Source organism: Mastigoproctus giganteus, chromosome 14 (assembly GCF_048544385.1).
Source record: "Mastigoproctus giganteus isolate SK-2022 chromosome 14, ASM4854438v1, whole genome shotgun sequence".
NCBI classification, from domain to species: Eukaryota; Metazoa; Arthropoda; class Arachnida; order Uropygi; family Thelyphonidae; genus Mastigoproctus; species Mastigoproctus giganteus.
The window spans coordinates 37439114-37456298 of NC_143588.1; the positions used below are offsets into that span (position 1 = coordinate 37439114).

The window sequence follows — 17185 nt, forward strand, 5'->3', positions numbered from 1 at the left end:
ATTCTTTTGTTTCGGATCTGAAGTGTGCATCCATTTTTCGGCCATAGTGACATACCACCCCCAAAACTAGGCTTCGTCTTCCAAATGCTGCACAATCGCATCACCTCACTCTTTTGCACAATCTCAACACCTCACTTTCCTGCTTCTGATCTGCATTCAGTGCTTTAAGGATTCGCCTAGAAGAAATCTTCATTCCTAAAACATTCACCTCAATATCATGAGCTCATTCATGGGAGATGTTGAGGTGAATGTGAGGCACATCTTCAACAGTCTTGCTTAAATTCTGCAACCCAGTTTTGGACCACGATATACGAAACAAAGGATTCCCGTTTGCTGCATTGTCTTCGGGAATTTCTTTTAGCAACATTCCCTTTAAACAAATGTACTCAATGGCTGCATAGTGCTTGATTCTTTCAACAGTTACCATTTTCATTCACTTTCCACACTTCAATGAAGGAGAAGAATAGTTACAAACTTGAAATTTTCAGTGAATACACAAGAAGAGCCACAGTATAGATTAGCAATATTGTCTTTCATGAAAACCTTTATGATCTATATTGGACTAAAAAAAACTTTTCAAATCACAATTTTAGAGGAAGTAAACAATATGAATACTTTACATATTAAGAGAAAAACTAATTCCTCTTTACCTGAATTGCTTCTTTCCTATCATAATCTTTATGAAATTCTCCATCTCTGAAAGAAAATTACCACGCAATCAAAAAAATTTATTCTTAATCTTACTGGATTAAAAGAATTAAAACATTTCTAATATAAATGTGAAGTAAATCAATCCATAATATTTGACTGAAATTTAACTAAGAGAAGACCCACTCTTCCACATGGCTTCTGCTTGCTTAGGTTTAAGGTAGAATCTAAAGTGGTTTTATTAATGGACAAATTACTTAATTATTTATTTCTGCTGCTGAATAATTTAATTAAATAAAAGGTTACCAGAATAAAGATTCTGATCAACATGGAAATTCTTATTTTATTTTTTCAGAATACAGCAAAACTGATTCATGAAAAAAAATAATAATAATAAAAAAAAAAATACATGCTATTGGAACTATCTAATCTCCATAGATATTTTACCTATTGGGTATACTGTTAACAATGTGGCACACGAATATAGGGAGGATGAAAATACAATTTTTTTATTACAAATGGCTCACAATATAAATTGAAGACCAAGGTTAGACCAAGTAGATGCCAAATAAATCTACCATTATTGAAATCATATAGCCTACTGTTGATCCACCAAGAATCCAGATTAAAAGAATACTAAAAGAAAAAAAATAATAATAAATAAATAAAAGAATAATAATAATAATAATAACAAGAATTGGGGGCCCTACCCCCTGCTCGCCAGCCCACACACCTTTTATATGTAAAATGTAGATATGACAGAGTAAGTCAAATCTTTTCTACGTAAAAGACACCTGTCGGAACGCACTGATCTGTATCTAATCAGGAAATTACCTATGTAATTTTTTACCTGTTCATTTGTAGTGACGTAATTTGCTGGAGAGGCCTTCATCCTGCAATGGATTGAAAATGGCTAATGATGATGATGAATTGGCACACCCACTTGTACCATGTGACCAGCATCTCTCTTCTCCCATTGGCTACCCCACCATGTAGCATTCTCAATGCACTTATTTACCTGAGTTGACAATACAAAACGATACAATTATTTACAAAAAACTAAGCTATTTACAATCATACCTACCTCTACTATATTGGGAAGAGAAGCAGGTAAATAATTACACAATTCACTATGCAATTATTTACCTGCATTCACATAGCTCATTTAGGAAAAGGCCTTTTGCTTCAGGTTCCATAATGTATGAGGAATATACTGTTGTATCCGAAATAGCAGGACTAAAATATTTACAAACTATACCAAATACTAAAATATTTACAAACTATACAAAATACTAAATTATTTACAAATATATAAACTATATTGGGTCACTTCATTAGCTGACATTACAATGGAACATCAAATGATGCCAGGCATGGCTGTGTATTAGACAGTGAAGCACGTGCACGAGGTTGGTGAACCTTATGGAGGCAGTTGTCTTTCAAAGCGAGGAACATTGATGTGCATCCCATGTACACGCTCTACATTGTCAAAAGCAAGGGTCTGATTCTGCCCAGTAACCCATTTATGTTCCTTCCATTTAACTTTCATCAACCTCATGCACGTGCTTCACTGTCTAATACTACTACTACTACATGACCATGCCTGCCTCATTTGATGTTCCATTGTAATGTTTTTTGTATATTAATGTCAGCTGATGAAAGTGCCCATCTTCCCGATATAGAAGAGTTATGATTGTACATAGTTTAGTTTTTTGTAAATATTTGTATTGTATAATTTAATCCCAGGTGCTCCCATCTGGTGAGTATGGGCTTGGTACACCTAGGGTCCTGAGATGGTTATTATCATTCTTCATTCTTCATTCTTCTCTTTTTTTGGTGATTCCTCCCTACTTTTCTCTCTCTCTCTCTCTCTCTCTCTCTCTCTCTCTCTCTCTCTCTCTCTCTCTAATAATAATAATAATAACATTATACTAATATGCTAACATTACAATGCACTGATCAAAATCTAATCAGGAAATGACTTTTGTAATTAATAACCCCCTCATTTGTAGTGACGTAATTGTCCCACCCTCTTCTATTGGCTCGAATAAATATCACTGGGAGGAAAACTTTTTTAATGTATACAGAGATAATGAAATAGAGTAAAATTAAAATTTTTAAAAAGGAATTAAAATTAAAGTAAAAGAAAAGCAAATAAAGAAAAATAAGAAATTGTTTCCAAGAGAAATACACTAATGAGACAAAACATTATGACCAGCGAGTCGTTATGCAAATCGAAGCAACTGCAGGTGAACTATGGCACATGTGCAGGTCGGGACATGGTATAAAAAAATACCTGATACTGAGTTCTGTTAATCAGCATTACTCTTGTTCTTCAGATGGGAAAGGCAGCAGATGATGATGAGTTTGACAAGCAAATTGTAATGGCCAAACAACTGCGTCAGAGCATATCCAAAACGGCATGGCTGGTGGGTTGCTCACGGTCAGCCGTGGTTAGTACCTACCAAAAGTGGTCCGAGTAGGGGAAATCCATGAGCTGCAGGCAAGGTGTTGAACGACCATGGCTCATCGATGCTTGAGGTGAGCGAAGGCTCTCCCGGATGGTAGGTGGCAACAGCAGGGCGACTGTGGTGCAACCAGCCAGTAATTGGAATGCTGGTAATGGGAGTAATGTGTCACAACACACAGTACATCGAACACTGCTGAAAATGGGGCTGCATAGCCGCAGGCCGCTCCAAGTGCCCATGGTTCACTGGCGACAGCACCTACAATGGGCATGCAAGCATCGAAACTGGACCATGAGTGATTGCAAGAAGGTAGTCTGGTCTGTTGAATCACATTTACTGTTGCACTATGTGGACAGCCGGGTACATGTGCGTCATTTACCTGGGGAAGTTTGTTTGTTATGTTATTTTGGTTTTTAGGAGCATTAGCAACTAAGGCCATATTGCTCCGGGAATATGTCATTCCCTGACCTTTCCGCATCCTCCGTATTTGGTGGTGACAGGCTTGAACCCTAGTCTAATCAAGAAGCGTGTGCTACCCACTGCTGCTCCTTCCCACCTGGCTACGGAGGCGACCTGGGGAAGTGAAGGAGTTCTGGGGAAGTATTATTATTATGGCACCTGGTTGCACTGTGGGACTAAAACAAGCTGGTGATGGCAGTGTCATGCTTTGGGCGATGTTCTGCTGGGATAACCTGGGTCCACTAATCCATGTGCCAGGCACTATGACATCTACCACATACCTAAACATCATTGCTGATTAGGTACACCCTTTCATGGCAACAGTCTTCCCCTCTGGCAGTGCTGTCTTTCAGCAGGATAATGCGCCATGCCACACTGCCCGGATTGTTCGAGACTGGTTCGCAAAATATGAGGAAGACTTCTAGGTATTGTTCTGGCCTCCAAATTCCCCAGGCATCAATCGCATTGAGCATCTGTGGTTTGTGTTGGACCAGCAACATCTCTACCACAGACCTTACAGTAGTTAAAGGAGCTGAATCTGCTGGGTATGTGTTGATACCAGATACCACAAGGCACATTTAGAAATCTTGTAGCATCCATTAGCTGTTTTGGCTGCATGGGGAGGACCAACGTCATATTATATAAGCGGTCATAATGTTTTGCCTCATTGGTGAAAATGTTTCTTGGAAAGAGTAACTTCTTATTTTCCTCAAGTTCTGATTTCATTTTACTTTTATTTTATTCAATAAATTTTTTTTTCTCCCATTTTACTATTGTTTTAATCTGGTTTTCTGTTGTGAAATCAGTAGGCTATATTCTTGCAATAATAGTACATTTATTCAGCATCTATCTGGCCTATCCTTTATGACTAAAATCCAAAATATTATTCTCTATTATTATTACTATTTATTGTGTATAGTTTGCTACAGAAACAGAAGACCCACATATTGCTGTTTTTTAGTTTTTTTTTTTCCTGAGCACTCTATAGATTTGCAGGGGTTATTTTCACAGAGATTTAACATTTTGTTTTTCATTCAGATAGTCACCCAACCTATTTACATACCTATTACATATTCATTATATGTCACAGAATATGTTACATATTCATTATATGGAGTTAAAGTGCCACAGCAGCATTACTAGTCTAAAAATCGCATTTACCGTATTTCCCCATGTATAAGACGCACCTTAATTTTGGGGCCCGAAATTTGAAAAAAAATATATTACATAAAGTTATTGAACTCAAGTTTTATTCATCATAAAATTCATACAACTCCTCATCACTGTCAAAACTCCCATCCATTAGCTTGTCCTCATCAGTGTCTGATGACAAATCACTGTCTTCATATATTGCCTTGTCCTCAGTTCCATCTATGGCATTTGAAATGCCACACTCCTTAAATGACCTGACAATGATCTCAATCTTGATATTAACCCAGGATCCTTTCACCCAGGTACAAACTTCTCCTATAGTTGGTTTCTTCACTCTTCCTGTTGGTGTCAAATTGTCCCCAGAAGACTTCATCCATTGGTTCCATTCGTCTCTCGTGGCAGCTTTGAAGGGTTTGTTAATGCGGACATCAAGTGGTTGGAGCTGGGATGTCAAGCCTCCAGATATGACGGCAAGTTTTGTTTTTTGCTCTGCAGCAATCTTCTTTGTATTTTTTGTTATGTGTGCCCTGAACTGATCAAGCACCAATAGGGCAGATTTGCTTAAGACCCCACCAGGTCTCCTGATCCATCCAACCCTTGTCATGAACGTGGACAATCACTCCTCGAGGAATGTCTTCTTTTGGCATTGTTTTGCGTTTGAAAATCAGCATAGGAGGCAGCTTGGTTCCGTCGGCACAACAAGCTAGAACAACTGTATAATGTCTCTTTTCATGTCCACTTGTCTTCACAGTTACAGTTTTCACCCCCTTCTTATCAACAGTTCTGTTACTTGGGACATCAAATTGAAGAGGGACTTTGTCCATATTTGCAATCTGTCCCAACTCAAACTGATGTGTCTTCCGACATTGAATGACAAAACAATGAAATTCAAGGACCTTCTGCTCATAGCTTTCAGGCATCTTTTGGGGAAGTCTGGTGCGTGTACACATGCTTAGTCCATTCCGTCTCGTGAACCTGAAGCACAATTGTGTCCTCCTTTGAAATCAGTAACTTCTTTTTCATCAGCAATTCTTCTTGCCTCATGCTGAACCATCTTTGTGGATACAAGAATTGCAATTGCCCTTTGCTTCTCAATCCATATCTTCAATTCCCTCTAAATCAGGCCATTTTGCTGACTTGCCTCTAATGGCCTTCTTCTGCCGTGGCGTTTTCAGTAGGGTTTCTTCTTTCCATAGCCAGTCTCGGATTGTTTTCTCAGTTGGAGGAGGACCAAACTTACGTTCAGCAGCACGATTTCCATTCACTTTTGCAAACTGGATCACTTTTAACTTGCACAGTACGAAAATACTGTGCTTTTCTGAGCCATTTCTGGGCAGAACGTGGCAAAACGTAACCTAATATACCGGTAACAAGTGGAAAACAATGAGCGCAAAGACAACAAGGGCGAAAAAGCGGGAAATGCAAGTAAAAAAAAAATCTACAACCACTGTATAAGACACATGCAGTCTTTAGACCCCAAATTTTTCGAAAAAAAGTGCGTCTTATACATGGGGAAATACAGTAACTACCCATTGTAATTATTATATTAGCAGAGGCATATGTTGCAACAGCAAAAAAAGAAAAAACCCCTTCCAGTTTCACCCATCCAAACGTTTGTCTAGTTCAATCTTCAATTTATTTAACCTGTCGTCTTCCACAATGACTGATGGAATTTTGTTCCAACAATCAAACACCCGTTGGCTAAAGGAAAATTTCTGCACATCTATTCTACAACTGACTTTCCTCAATTTGAATTATGACCCCTCAAGTGTGGAATCCAAGAAAGAGGAAGAATCCCATCAGCATCGAGCTAGCTGTTATTGTTATTTGGTTTTAGAAGCATTAGCAACTAAGGCCATATTGCTCCGGTGATATGCGGTGGTCATTCCCTGACCTTTCCGCATACTCCGTATTTGGTGATCACGGGCTCGAACCCCAGTCTAATCAAGAAGTGTGTGCTACGCACTGCTGCTCCTGCCCACCTCGCTACAGAGGCGCCTATCGAGCTAGCTCAAAATTCTGGGCCTTACACAATACAATGAGATCACCTTGCGGTTGCCTAGTCTCCAGAGGCAGCAATTTGCAGAAGTTAAGCCTATTGTTGTAACAGCAACCCTTTGTTCCACTCACTAATCTCGTTGCCCTTCTCTCTACTCACTCAACATCTTTAGTAAATTAAGCCTCCAGACCGGTATGCAGTACTCAAGGAGTGGCCTGATCATTGCGTTATACGAGGGAATAATGACGTCCTCATAACTGCTAGCAAAATTCCTATATAACATTGACAGGACCTCATGAGTTACTCTTGCAGCCTGTCTGCACTACTCAGAAAACTTCAAATTTGACTACATAATTACTCCCAAGTCATTTTCATTCTCCACTACCCTCAGTGTAGTACTGCACAGTTAGTACATTACTCTGGGGTTCAAAGTACTGCATATAGGTCTGCTACCTATATGCAGTACTTTGCATTTGTCAATGTTAAACTTCAGTTGCCACTTTTCTCAGCTCATCTGCTCAACTTTTCCAGATCCAGTTGCAGTAACACACCATCCCTACTGTCATTAACAACTTTAGCAACCTTCATATCATCTGCAAACTTGGATATTAAGCCTGATACACCATCAATATTATTCAAAAATACAAAAAACGGCAATGGGTCCAACAGAGACCTCTGGGGAACTCGACTAATAACATTAATCCACAAAGAGCAGCGACCATTGATTACCACACTCTGTCTTCACCTAGTCAACCTTCCTTTTGTCCATTGTAGAAACTTGCCCTTAACACTACACTGATCCAACTTGAAGAGTAATCTTCCACATGTAACAGTATCAAAAACTTTTCTAAAATCCAAGTATATAATATCAAATTTAATTTTTGCATCCAGTTCGTTTGTGATCACATTATAGTATCCAAACAAAATGGTCAGACAAAACTTCACCTTAACAAACGCATGGTGTGTCTGAACTATAACTGCAGTCTTGTCTAGATGATCCTGCAGTGCTTCTTTAATCAGTGACTCCATTATTTTTCCGGAACAGAATTTATACCAAAAGGTCTGTAATTACTCGTCTCACCTTTCGATCCCCCCCCCTTGTAAATTGCGGATACATTTGCACATCTCCAGTCCGTGGTGACCAGCTGAGTACAAAGATGCCCTCACAATCATGGTTAAGGGTTTGCTTACTTCCTCTGCTGCCTCCGTCCACCTCAACTGCCTTCCTTATTAGCACAGGCACATGATGCAAGAAAGCAAGCTTATATAGCATCAGCCAAAAAAAAAACCTCCTTATTTCAATCATCCACTCGCTCCAAATGTTTGTCAAGTTCGGCCTTGAATCTATTTAAGCTATCAACTTCTGGAACAGATGGAAGTTTGTTCCAGCAATCAACCACCTGCTGGCTAAAGGCAAACTTCCACACATCTATCCTACAACAGTCTTTCCTCAATTTGAATTTATGCCCTCTCAGGCGATTATTCTGAGCAAGAGGAAGAATCCCATCAGTATTGAGCATGCTCAAACCATTCAAGGCTTTATACACCTCAATCAGATCACCTCGCATGTCCCTAGTCTCCAGACACAGTAATTCACAAAACTTAGGACTTTCTTCGTAAGAGCAACCCTTTGTTCCATTCACTAATCTTGTTGCACTTCTCTGTACTCGTTCCAACAGCACTTCTCCCACTCAACCATCCCTTTATCCATAGCAGCAATTTGCCTCCAATGCCAGACTGCTCCAATTTCTGCAGCAGTCTTCCATGCATAACAGTATCAAAGGCTTTTCTAAGATCCAAATATGTTGTTGTTATTTGCAAGCTATTGGCACAAGAGCAGCTTAGGCTATAATGCGCCTAGCCTAGGTAGGAGAGTTTTGTATATCAGCATTTTTTTACTTTACTTGTGGTTTATGGCAGAGCCAAGGCTTTGCTATATATATTTGTGTAGCGTCTCTATAAAAGGTGTACTATTAATTTTATATGTTTTGAAAGTATCCAGTTAACTTAAGGAAGTAGAAAACTTCGGTTATATTTGGCCGGTCATCTAAAATTGTTTTAAGCATTAGATTGTTTTGTTTATTCATTATTGATCGAAAGGCTCTTTGACGTTCTCTATGAAATTTTGGACAGTTCACCATGAAGTGTTGTATAGTCAGTGGAACTTGACAGTTTTGGCATTGAGGGGGGGGGTCTTCACCTCTGAGTAGATAACAGTGAGTCATGTGTATACCCGATTCGCAATCGAGCGAGGATCACTTCTTCCTGTCTATTCGATCGGAAGCTAGTAGACCATGGTCGAAGTGTTTCTTTTATTAGGCGAAGTTTGTTGTTAGTCTGATCTAGCCAGTGTTTTTCCCATTGTTTTATACTGCTTTGGTGGATCAAGGACTTGTAATCTGTATATGGCATTGTATAAAAGGCATAATCAGATGTGGAAGCTTCTTTTGCTGCTTTGTCTGCTCTTTCGTTTCCAGTTATTCCTGTGTGGCCTGGGATCCAGCAGATTCTGATATTGTGATTTCTTTGTAATACCTTTGATACTGAAAATTGGATATGTTGTAGGATTGGGTGTGTTTTGGTATTTGCGTTCTGCAAGGCAGTAACAGAGCTAAGCGAGTCCGTGAAAATAATGCTGTTTGCTATCTGTTTATGCTTGATTTGGTTTATAGCCATTGAAATGGCTTGTAATTCAGCAGTAAAAATACTGCATTCTTTTGGGAGTTGTTGGATGACGGTACGATCCTCAAAATGAATTGCAGCGCCTACACAAGTCTCTGATTTAGACCCATCTGTATATATGAAAGTGTGATGTGGATATTGTTCTTTGTATGCTGCATATAACTGCTGGTAGTTTTTTCTGGATAGGGTGTTTTTCCCCCAGGTTTGAAAATACATATCATATATGGGTTGAGCTATGCACCATGGTGGAATGGTCTGTGTAATTGCAGTAGCTACGTTGCCATAATCAAGCTCTCGGCTTAGTAGTAAATCTTTCAGACGGATGTTGGCAGGTCGATTCATCCGTGGATGGGCTTGGTATATGTTTTCCCAGTTATATGAAAACAGAAAATCTCTATTTGGATGATCACTGATAGATTTTATCTTGACGGCATAGTGCAATAACAAGTTCTGTCGTCTAAGCTCCAATGAAGGTTCATGGGCTTCTGCATAAAGGCTTTGTATAGGTGAAGTTCGAAAAGCGCCGAGTGCTATACGGAGTGCACTGTGGTGTATGGGGTCTAACCATCTCAAAGCACTTGGTTTAGCCGAGTCGTAAACAGCTGCTCCATAATCTAGTTTGGCACGAACTATAGATCGATAAAGTTTGAGAAGTGTATATCGATCTGCTCCCCAAGTTGTTGCGGAAAGAACTTTGAGAATGTTTAATTTCTTTAAGCAAGAAAGCCTGAGTTGTTTAATGTGATCAAGGAATGTTAGTTTCTTATCCAAAATAAGTCCTAAGAATCTTATGCTTGGTACTACTGGGATAATATGTCCGTCAAGTTTCAATTCAGGATCAGGGTGTAGGTTTCGTTTCCTACAGAAGTGTATACACGCAGTTTTTTGTGTGGAAATCCGGAAGCCATTTGTTTGAGCCCATTTGCTTATTTTGTTTACTGTTCCTTGTAGCTGCCGTTCTATACTTCGCATATTCTGAGAGTGATAGGAAATGCTGAAATCGTCAACGTATAAAGCTGCGTCAACGATTCTTGGAATTTGCTCGGTTATTGTATTTATTTTAATAGCGAACAGGGTCGTGCTAAGCACAGACCCCTGAGGCACTCCTTCTTGGATGAAAACCTTTGAAAGGACTGTCTGCAGCCTAACTTGGAATGTCCTGTGTTGCAAGAAATTTTGGATATATTTAGGAAGATGTCCATGTAAACCAAGGAGGTATAGGTTTTAAAGGATTCCATAACGCCATGCCGTATCGTAAGCTTTTTCTATATCAAAGCAGATCATGACGTGATGTTCCTTTTGGATGAAGGCATTCCGTATACTGTTTTCTAATTTTATAAGTAGGTCTAGTGTTGAGCGATTTTTCCTGAAACCATGCTGTGCCGAGTTGAGAAGATTATTACTGTTCAAATACCACATTAAACGGGCGTTGATGATTTTTTCCATAACTTTGCCTAGGCAACTTGTTAAAGCAATTGGACGGTAGTTGCGTGGATTAGAAAGATCCTTTCCCGGTTTTGGGAAGGCCAGAATTATTGCATGATGCCAACTATCTGGAAACTGGTTTTCTAGAAAGATTTTGTTGAACAGTTCAAGTAATGCTATTTGGGATTGGTGGTCAAGTTCCTTAATCATCATGTAGTGAATTTGGTCTGGTCCTACAGCACTTTGCTTTGTCTGTGACAGAGCTGTTCTTAATTCGTGGAAAGTTAACGGAAGGTTGTACTGTTCGTCATTTCTTGTGGAAAAATTCAGTTTGTGTTTTTCTATTCTTGCCTTGTATATTTGAAAATTAGGAGTATATGATGTGGTTGCTGATATTTTGGCAAAGGTTTCGCCCAGTGCATTGGCTATTTCTGAAGGCTGTGCAGTGATTTGTCCATTCCAGTTTAGGATTGGAGGTGGATAAATCTGGTATCTGCCATTCATTTTGCTGATTTTATTCCAGACAGTTTGGGATGATGTGGAACTTGTTAAAGTGGATGCAAATTTTATCCAGGATGCTTTGCTACTGGCTCTTCTAACATACGTGGCTCGCGCTCGTGCCTTTTTGAATAATACTAGGTTCTCTGTAGTGGGGCATCTTCGGAAATTATTCCAGGTTTTATTTCTCTCTCTTTTAGCGTGTGAACATTCTTCATTCCACCATGGTTTTGGATGTGTTGGAAGGTGTGGTGATGTTTTTGGAATAGTCTGCTCAGCAGCTTGGATTAGTTTATTTGTTACATATTGTACTGCTGCATCTAACGGTTTTTGCTTGATAATATCTGCATCTAATTTTACAATGGATTTATACTTTTCCCAATCCGCTTCATTTACTTTCCATTTGGGATTTCTACGTGACTGACATGTGGTTCCTGATATCATGGAAATGATTATTGGATAGTGATCGCTGCTGAGAGGATCTCTGTATACAGACCAGTCAAGTATTGGAAATAATGTTGGGGAGCATAATGATAGGTCGATAGCTGTGCTGTTTCCCGATGGAAGATGCGTGTATGTATGTGTGCCATCATTCAACAGGGTTAAGTCATTCTGTTCTATCCATTTTTCGATCTGTTTTCCTCTCCGGTCTACGGCTGTGTTTCCCCACATAGGACTGTGTCCATTGAGGTCTCCCAGTATACAGAAGGGTGGAAGTAACTGAGTTAATATATCTTCCAAGTCTTTTTTTTGTAATTCTTGGTTTGGGGGAACGTAAATTGTTATAATGGTTATGAGAAATTTAATGGCTATGCGTACCGCAACCGCCTCAAGGGTTGTGTTTAGTGGAAGAACTTGGGAAGGAATGTGTGAATTTACCAAAATTGCCACACCACCATGGGTCGTGCCGCCTGTTACTCTGTCTTTACGGTATGTGATATAGTTCTTTACTATGTCTTGAGGTCTGAGATATGTTTCTTGCAGGCAAAGACGCAGCGGGGTATGCTGTGCAATCAGATCATATATATCATGTATATTATTGCGGAAACCTCTGCAGTTCCATTGGATTATAATCCTCATTATTTGGTTTTGGAGAAAGTGTCAGACTGTTTCTTAGCTGTTGCTTTAAGCTTTTCAAGTTTATGTTTTTCCTTTGGAAAATATGGTTTGCCGGTATCCATCTCTTCTTCCGCAAAAATCTCTAGTACTGATTCCTCTGCTTGATTGGTCAATTCTGTATCCATTTGTTCCGTTGGCTTCTGGCTTATGATATTACGTTTTTCTGTGGCTTTTGTTTCTGAGTGTTTTGCATTTGGAGGTACAGATAGTGGTGTGTTTGTGACTTTCTCTTTTTGTTTTGGCTGGGATGTGATAAGTAGACCTTGTGCCCAATCCGAAATAGACTTCTTTGGGGGAATCGTGAAATCTGTTTGCGTCTCTATTGTACGCCGATTCTTTATGACCTGTGCATAGGAAGGTCTGTTTAAAATAGTCGGCAGTACAGTTCTCTTAGCTTCTTGGTATGTGACGGAGTGTTCTACTTTATATCGTTGAATCTGCTTTGCTCTTTTCCAGAATTCGCAGTTCTTAGAATAGGCGGAATGATCCCCTTACAATTTGGACACTTTGGTTGCTCGGCTGGACAGTTCTGATTGGTATGATCTTGAGATCCACAATTGGAACAGATATGAACTCCACAGCATGCCATTTGTGAATGACCATACTTTTGGCATTTAAAGCAGCGGAGAGGATTCGGAATGTATGGTCTGATGTTACAATTTAGATAACCGGCCTTTACCGATGGAGGTGGTTTGGGAGTGTTAAAGGTCAGTATCAAATTTCTAGTTGGAGTAAGTATACCATCTCTAGTTACATTAATCCTTCTCACAGCAATGACACCTTGATCTTCTAGCTCATTTTTAATTTCTTCTTCTGAGACACTAATAAGGTCCCATTCAGAAATTACTCCTTTCGATGTATTTAGGCTGTTATGGGGAGAGACTGCTATTGGGATCCCTCCAAAAGTTCTCATCTGAAGCAGTCTTTCTGCATGTTTGGCACTGGCTGTCTCGACTAAAATGTCGCCTGATTTCAGTCTCTTGACATTTTTTGGTGTTCCAGCTACACTTTCTTGGCATTTTTGGATTACAAATGGCGATAGTTTTCCCAATGGCTGTTCTGATGTCGAATGAAGGACTAGAAAGGTAGGTGCATGAAGCGATGTTATGTCCTTTTTTTGTCTTTTGGTAACATTTGTCTCATTATCCTCATTTTTCCGACTCAAAGGAGTCGGATCTTTGGGATCTGTGGTTGTGATATTTGGATCATTCATGTTTGCTCCTTTTAGCCCTGGGAGAGAGTTTTTCCTCCCAGGTTTCCAGCTCTGCCACGGGGAGGCAGGAGCGGTGCCACCTAGTGACCAAGCAGAAGTTGATTAGTAGTTAGTAGAACTAGAAAATAAATAAAAGAAAGGTGTCTTTCCTTTCTTAGGATTTTTTGTGCTGGTACTTTTCAGCAACTATATATATGTACAATAGAGAATTTTCTTTAAACTCTATACATGTGTATCACTATCACTTTAGAAATCGCTTTATAATCGGAGAGATATCGCCTGATCACTAGAAACGCTTGGCACTTGGGGCCTCCAAATATGTGATATCAAAGTTATTCTTTGCATCCAGTTCCTTTGTGACTACATCATAGTATCCAATCAAATCAGTAAGATAAGACTTCCCCTTAACAAACCCATGCTGTGTCCAAACTATAACTGAAGTCTTGTCTAGATGATCTTGCAATGCTTCTTTAACCAGTGCCTCCATTAACTTACCTGGAACAGAATGTTAAACTAACAAGTCTGTAATTACCTGTGTCTCCCTTTGATCCTCCTATGTGGATTAGGATGACATTTGCACATCTTCAGTCCAAAGGTACCTTCCCTGAGTCCAACGAAGCTCTCATAATTATGGCTAAGGGTTTGCTTACTTCCTTTGCTGCCTTCTTTAATATAACTGGATAGATCCCATCCACCCCACGTGCCTTTCTTGTGTTTATCTTCAACAACTTCTCCACTTTACTCTCAGTTATTACAAGATTATCTAGCTTACTGCCAGAGTTGAATACACCACTGGCATTCCCCTCCCTGAATAACTCCTCATGTGCAAATGTAGATGCAAAATATTCATTTAGTTTGTAAGCTACCTGAGTAGGATCATCAACAGTTGAACCATCGATATTAAGTGGACCAATCTGATTCATCCCCTTCCTTCTAGAGTTTACATAAATAAATAACTCTTTGCTGTTTTTCTTTGCATCCTTTGCCAAAGATTTCTCGTAATCTGCCTTCGCCTGCCTAACCTCCTTTGTAACTTGGCTACAGATCAGCTTATATCTATCATAGGCTTCTGTGCCACATGTTAATTTATATGTATCCCAAACAAAAATTGCTGAAGTTAAGTTTAACTTCAGCAATTTCTCCTCCACTTTCCTCTCAGTTATTACAAAATCATTTAACTCCCTGTTAGAGTTTGATAAACTTCTGGCCTCCAATTCCCTACAGCATTCCTCATGTGTGAATGTAGATGCAAAATACTCATGCAGTTTGTCTGCTACCTGAGCAGGATCATCTACAGGTGAACCATTGATATCAAGTGGACCAATCTGATTCATTCCCTTCCTTCTAGAGTTTACATAAGGAAAGAAGTCACTTTTTTTTCTTTTTATCCTTCGCCAAATATTTCTCATAATCTCCCTTTGCTAGCCTAATATCCTTTGTGACTTGATAGCAGACTATCTTATATCACAATACACAGATACATAGAAGTATCTGTGTATCCTGATAATTTATATGCATCCCATCTGTTTTTCTTCTCTGCCATGAGTCTCATTACTTCATCTGACATCCATCTAGGCAGAAACCTAAAACAGTATTGCTTAGTTGGTATGAAAAGGCAAGTAACTTCAAAGATTAACTCCTTGAATGCTTCCCATTTAAAATTTGCTGTTGGTAACATTATCGTTTGGTTCCACTGTATAGAATTTAAAAACTTTCTTGGATCACCGTAGTCACTTTCACAAATTCAAAAACACTTCCCTTTACTCCTGATGGTAGTTAGATCTTTAAGTAAATCCCACATAAGCATACTATGATCACTGCTACCTACTGGTTCCTTTATCTGCAGATTCCTAGTGCATAATCACTGCTGATAATCAGATCAAGATTATTACTTCTTCTGGTTGCTTCTCAAACATGCTGCTGCAAAAAACAATCACGCAATAGATCTGCAAAAGTCTTGCTGGTGTATGAGTGACCAACCCACAAGTTCCAGTCTATATCTCGGAAATTAAAATCTCACATTATAAGACATTCGGATTTACTGGCCCACTATTTCTTTGTACAGCTGTCACTGCATTCATCACTCCTTAGGTCTATGACACACTCCTACTCTCAACTTTGCTTTCCCAGTGCTTATGTCACACCAAACTGATTCAATACTCCATTGCCACCCATGTAAACTGGATGCACTTCCTTAGATTTTGTTTCTTAATTAACAGTATGACACCTCTCCCTTCATATTCTCTCTACCCTTTCTGCACACATTGTATTTTTCAAATTCCAATTCTGCATTTTTTATCTCTGTGTTGTACCACGTCTCTGATATCCCAACAATATCTGATTTTGATTTCACCAGCACTTCAAATTCATCGCATTTATTTACTATACTACTAGCAGTGGTGTACATGCAAATATTGGTGCACCTATTCTTATCTTAGTTAAACTAAGATAACACAACCCAAGTATTTACTTGTTTTATGACGACTCCCAGCAGTCAATGAAATCTCCAGCATTTTGCTTTCCAGGCTGCTGCTCATTCCAACAGAAACAGTGCAAGAATCACTTTCACTCTGCATGTGGATATTGTTAATTTATAAATCTGTGAATCCCCCCAAGCAAGCAGTTTTCCAACCCAACGAACACTGCCTCAACAGCATGAGAAATTATTCTTGCACCCTTTCTATTTAAGTGTATCCCATCCCCGTAGAAACAATTTCTCCTGTTAACTAGTACAGACCATGCTGAGAAAAATTCTACCCCATGAGCCTTACACAATCTCTCCAGGAAGCAGAACTCACTGACAAAACTCTCATCATATACTCCCTCCTATCTTGTCTGATCGGAATTGCAAACACATTAGCATTAGTAGAGGCATTTGATGCAAGAAAGCAAGCTTATGCATCAGCCAAAAAAAAAACCCACTTCACCCCTCTGTTCGTTCAAAATACCTGTCCAGCTGAGCCTTAAACTTATTTAGGCTATCAACCTCCACGACAAGGGATGGAAGTCTGTTCCACCAATCAACCACCCGCTGGCTAAAGGCAAATTTCCGCACGTCTATCCTACATCTGTCTTTCCTCAATTTGAATTTATGCCCTCTCAGGTGATTATTCTGGGCAAGAGGAAGAATCCCATCAGCACTGAGCATGCTCAAACCATTCAAGGCTTTATACACCTCTATCAGATCACCTCGCTGGTGCCTAGTCTCCAGACACTGTAATTTGCAAAACTTAAGCCTTTCTTCGTAAGAGCACCCCCCTTTGTTCCATTCACTAATCTTGTTGCCCTTCTCTGTACTCGTTCCAGCAGCTCTACATCCTTCTTGAAATGAGGCCTCCAGACCTGTATACAGTACTCTAGGTGTGGCCTGACCATTGCCTTATACAAGGGAATGGTCAGATTTCAAATTTAACCCTTCAGCATTGATCTGTATTTTACCATAAGTATTAGTAGAGATATATGATGCAAGAAAGCAGGCTTATGTAGCATCAGCCAAAAAAAAAAACCACTTCACACATTCAT

The 17185-nt window shown here is 39.4% G+C and overlaps 1 protein-coding gene across 3 annotated transcripts in view; it reads right to left on the minus strand.

Annotated features, from left to right (window-relative positions):
• Nucleotides 1–17185, minus strand: part of LOC150075068 (protein disulfide-isomerase A5) — a 755693-nt gene that overhangs the window by 619772 nt on the left and 118736 nt on the right. For all 3 annotated transcript variants that reach the window (XM_090388976.1, XM_090388975.1, XM_090388974.1), the window contains one exon: nucleotides 651–696. In XM_090388976.1, the coding sequence (XP_090245102.1) occupies nucleotides 651–696 (46 nt within the window). The remainder of the gene's footprint in view (nucleotides 1–650; nucleotides 697–17185) is intronic.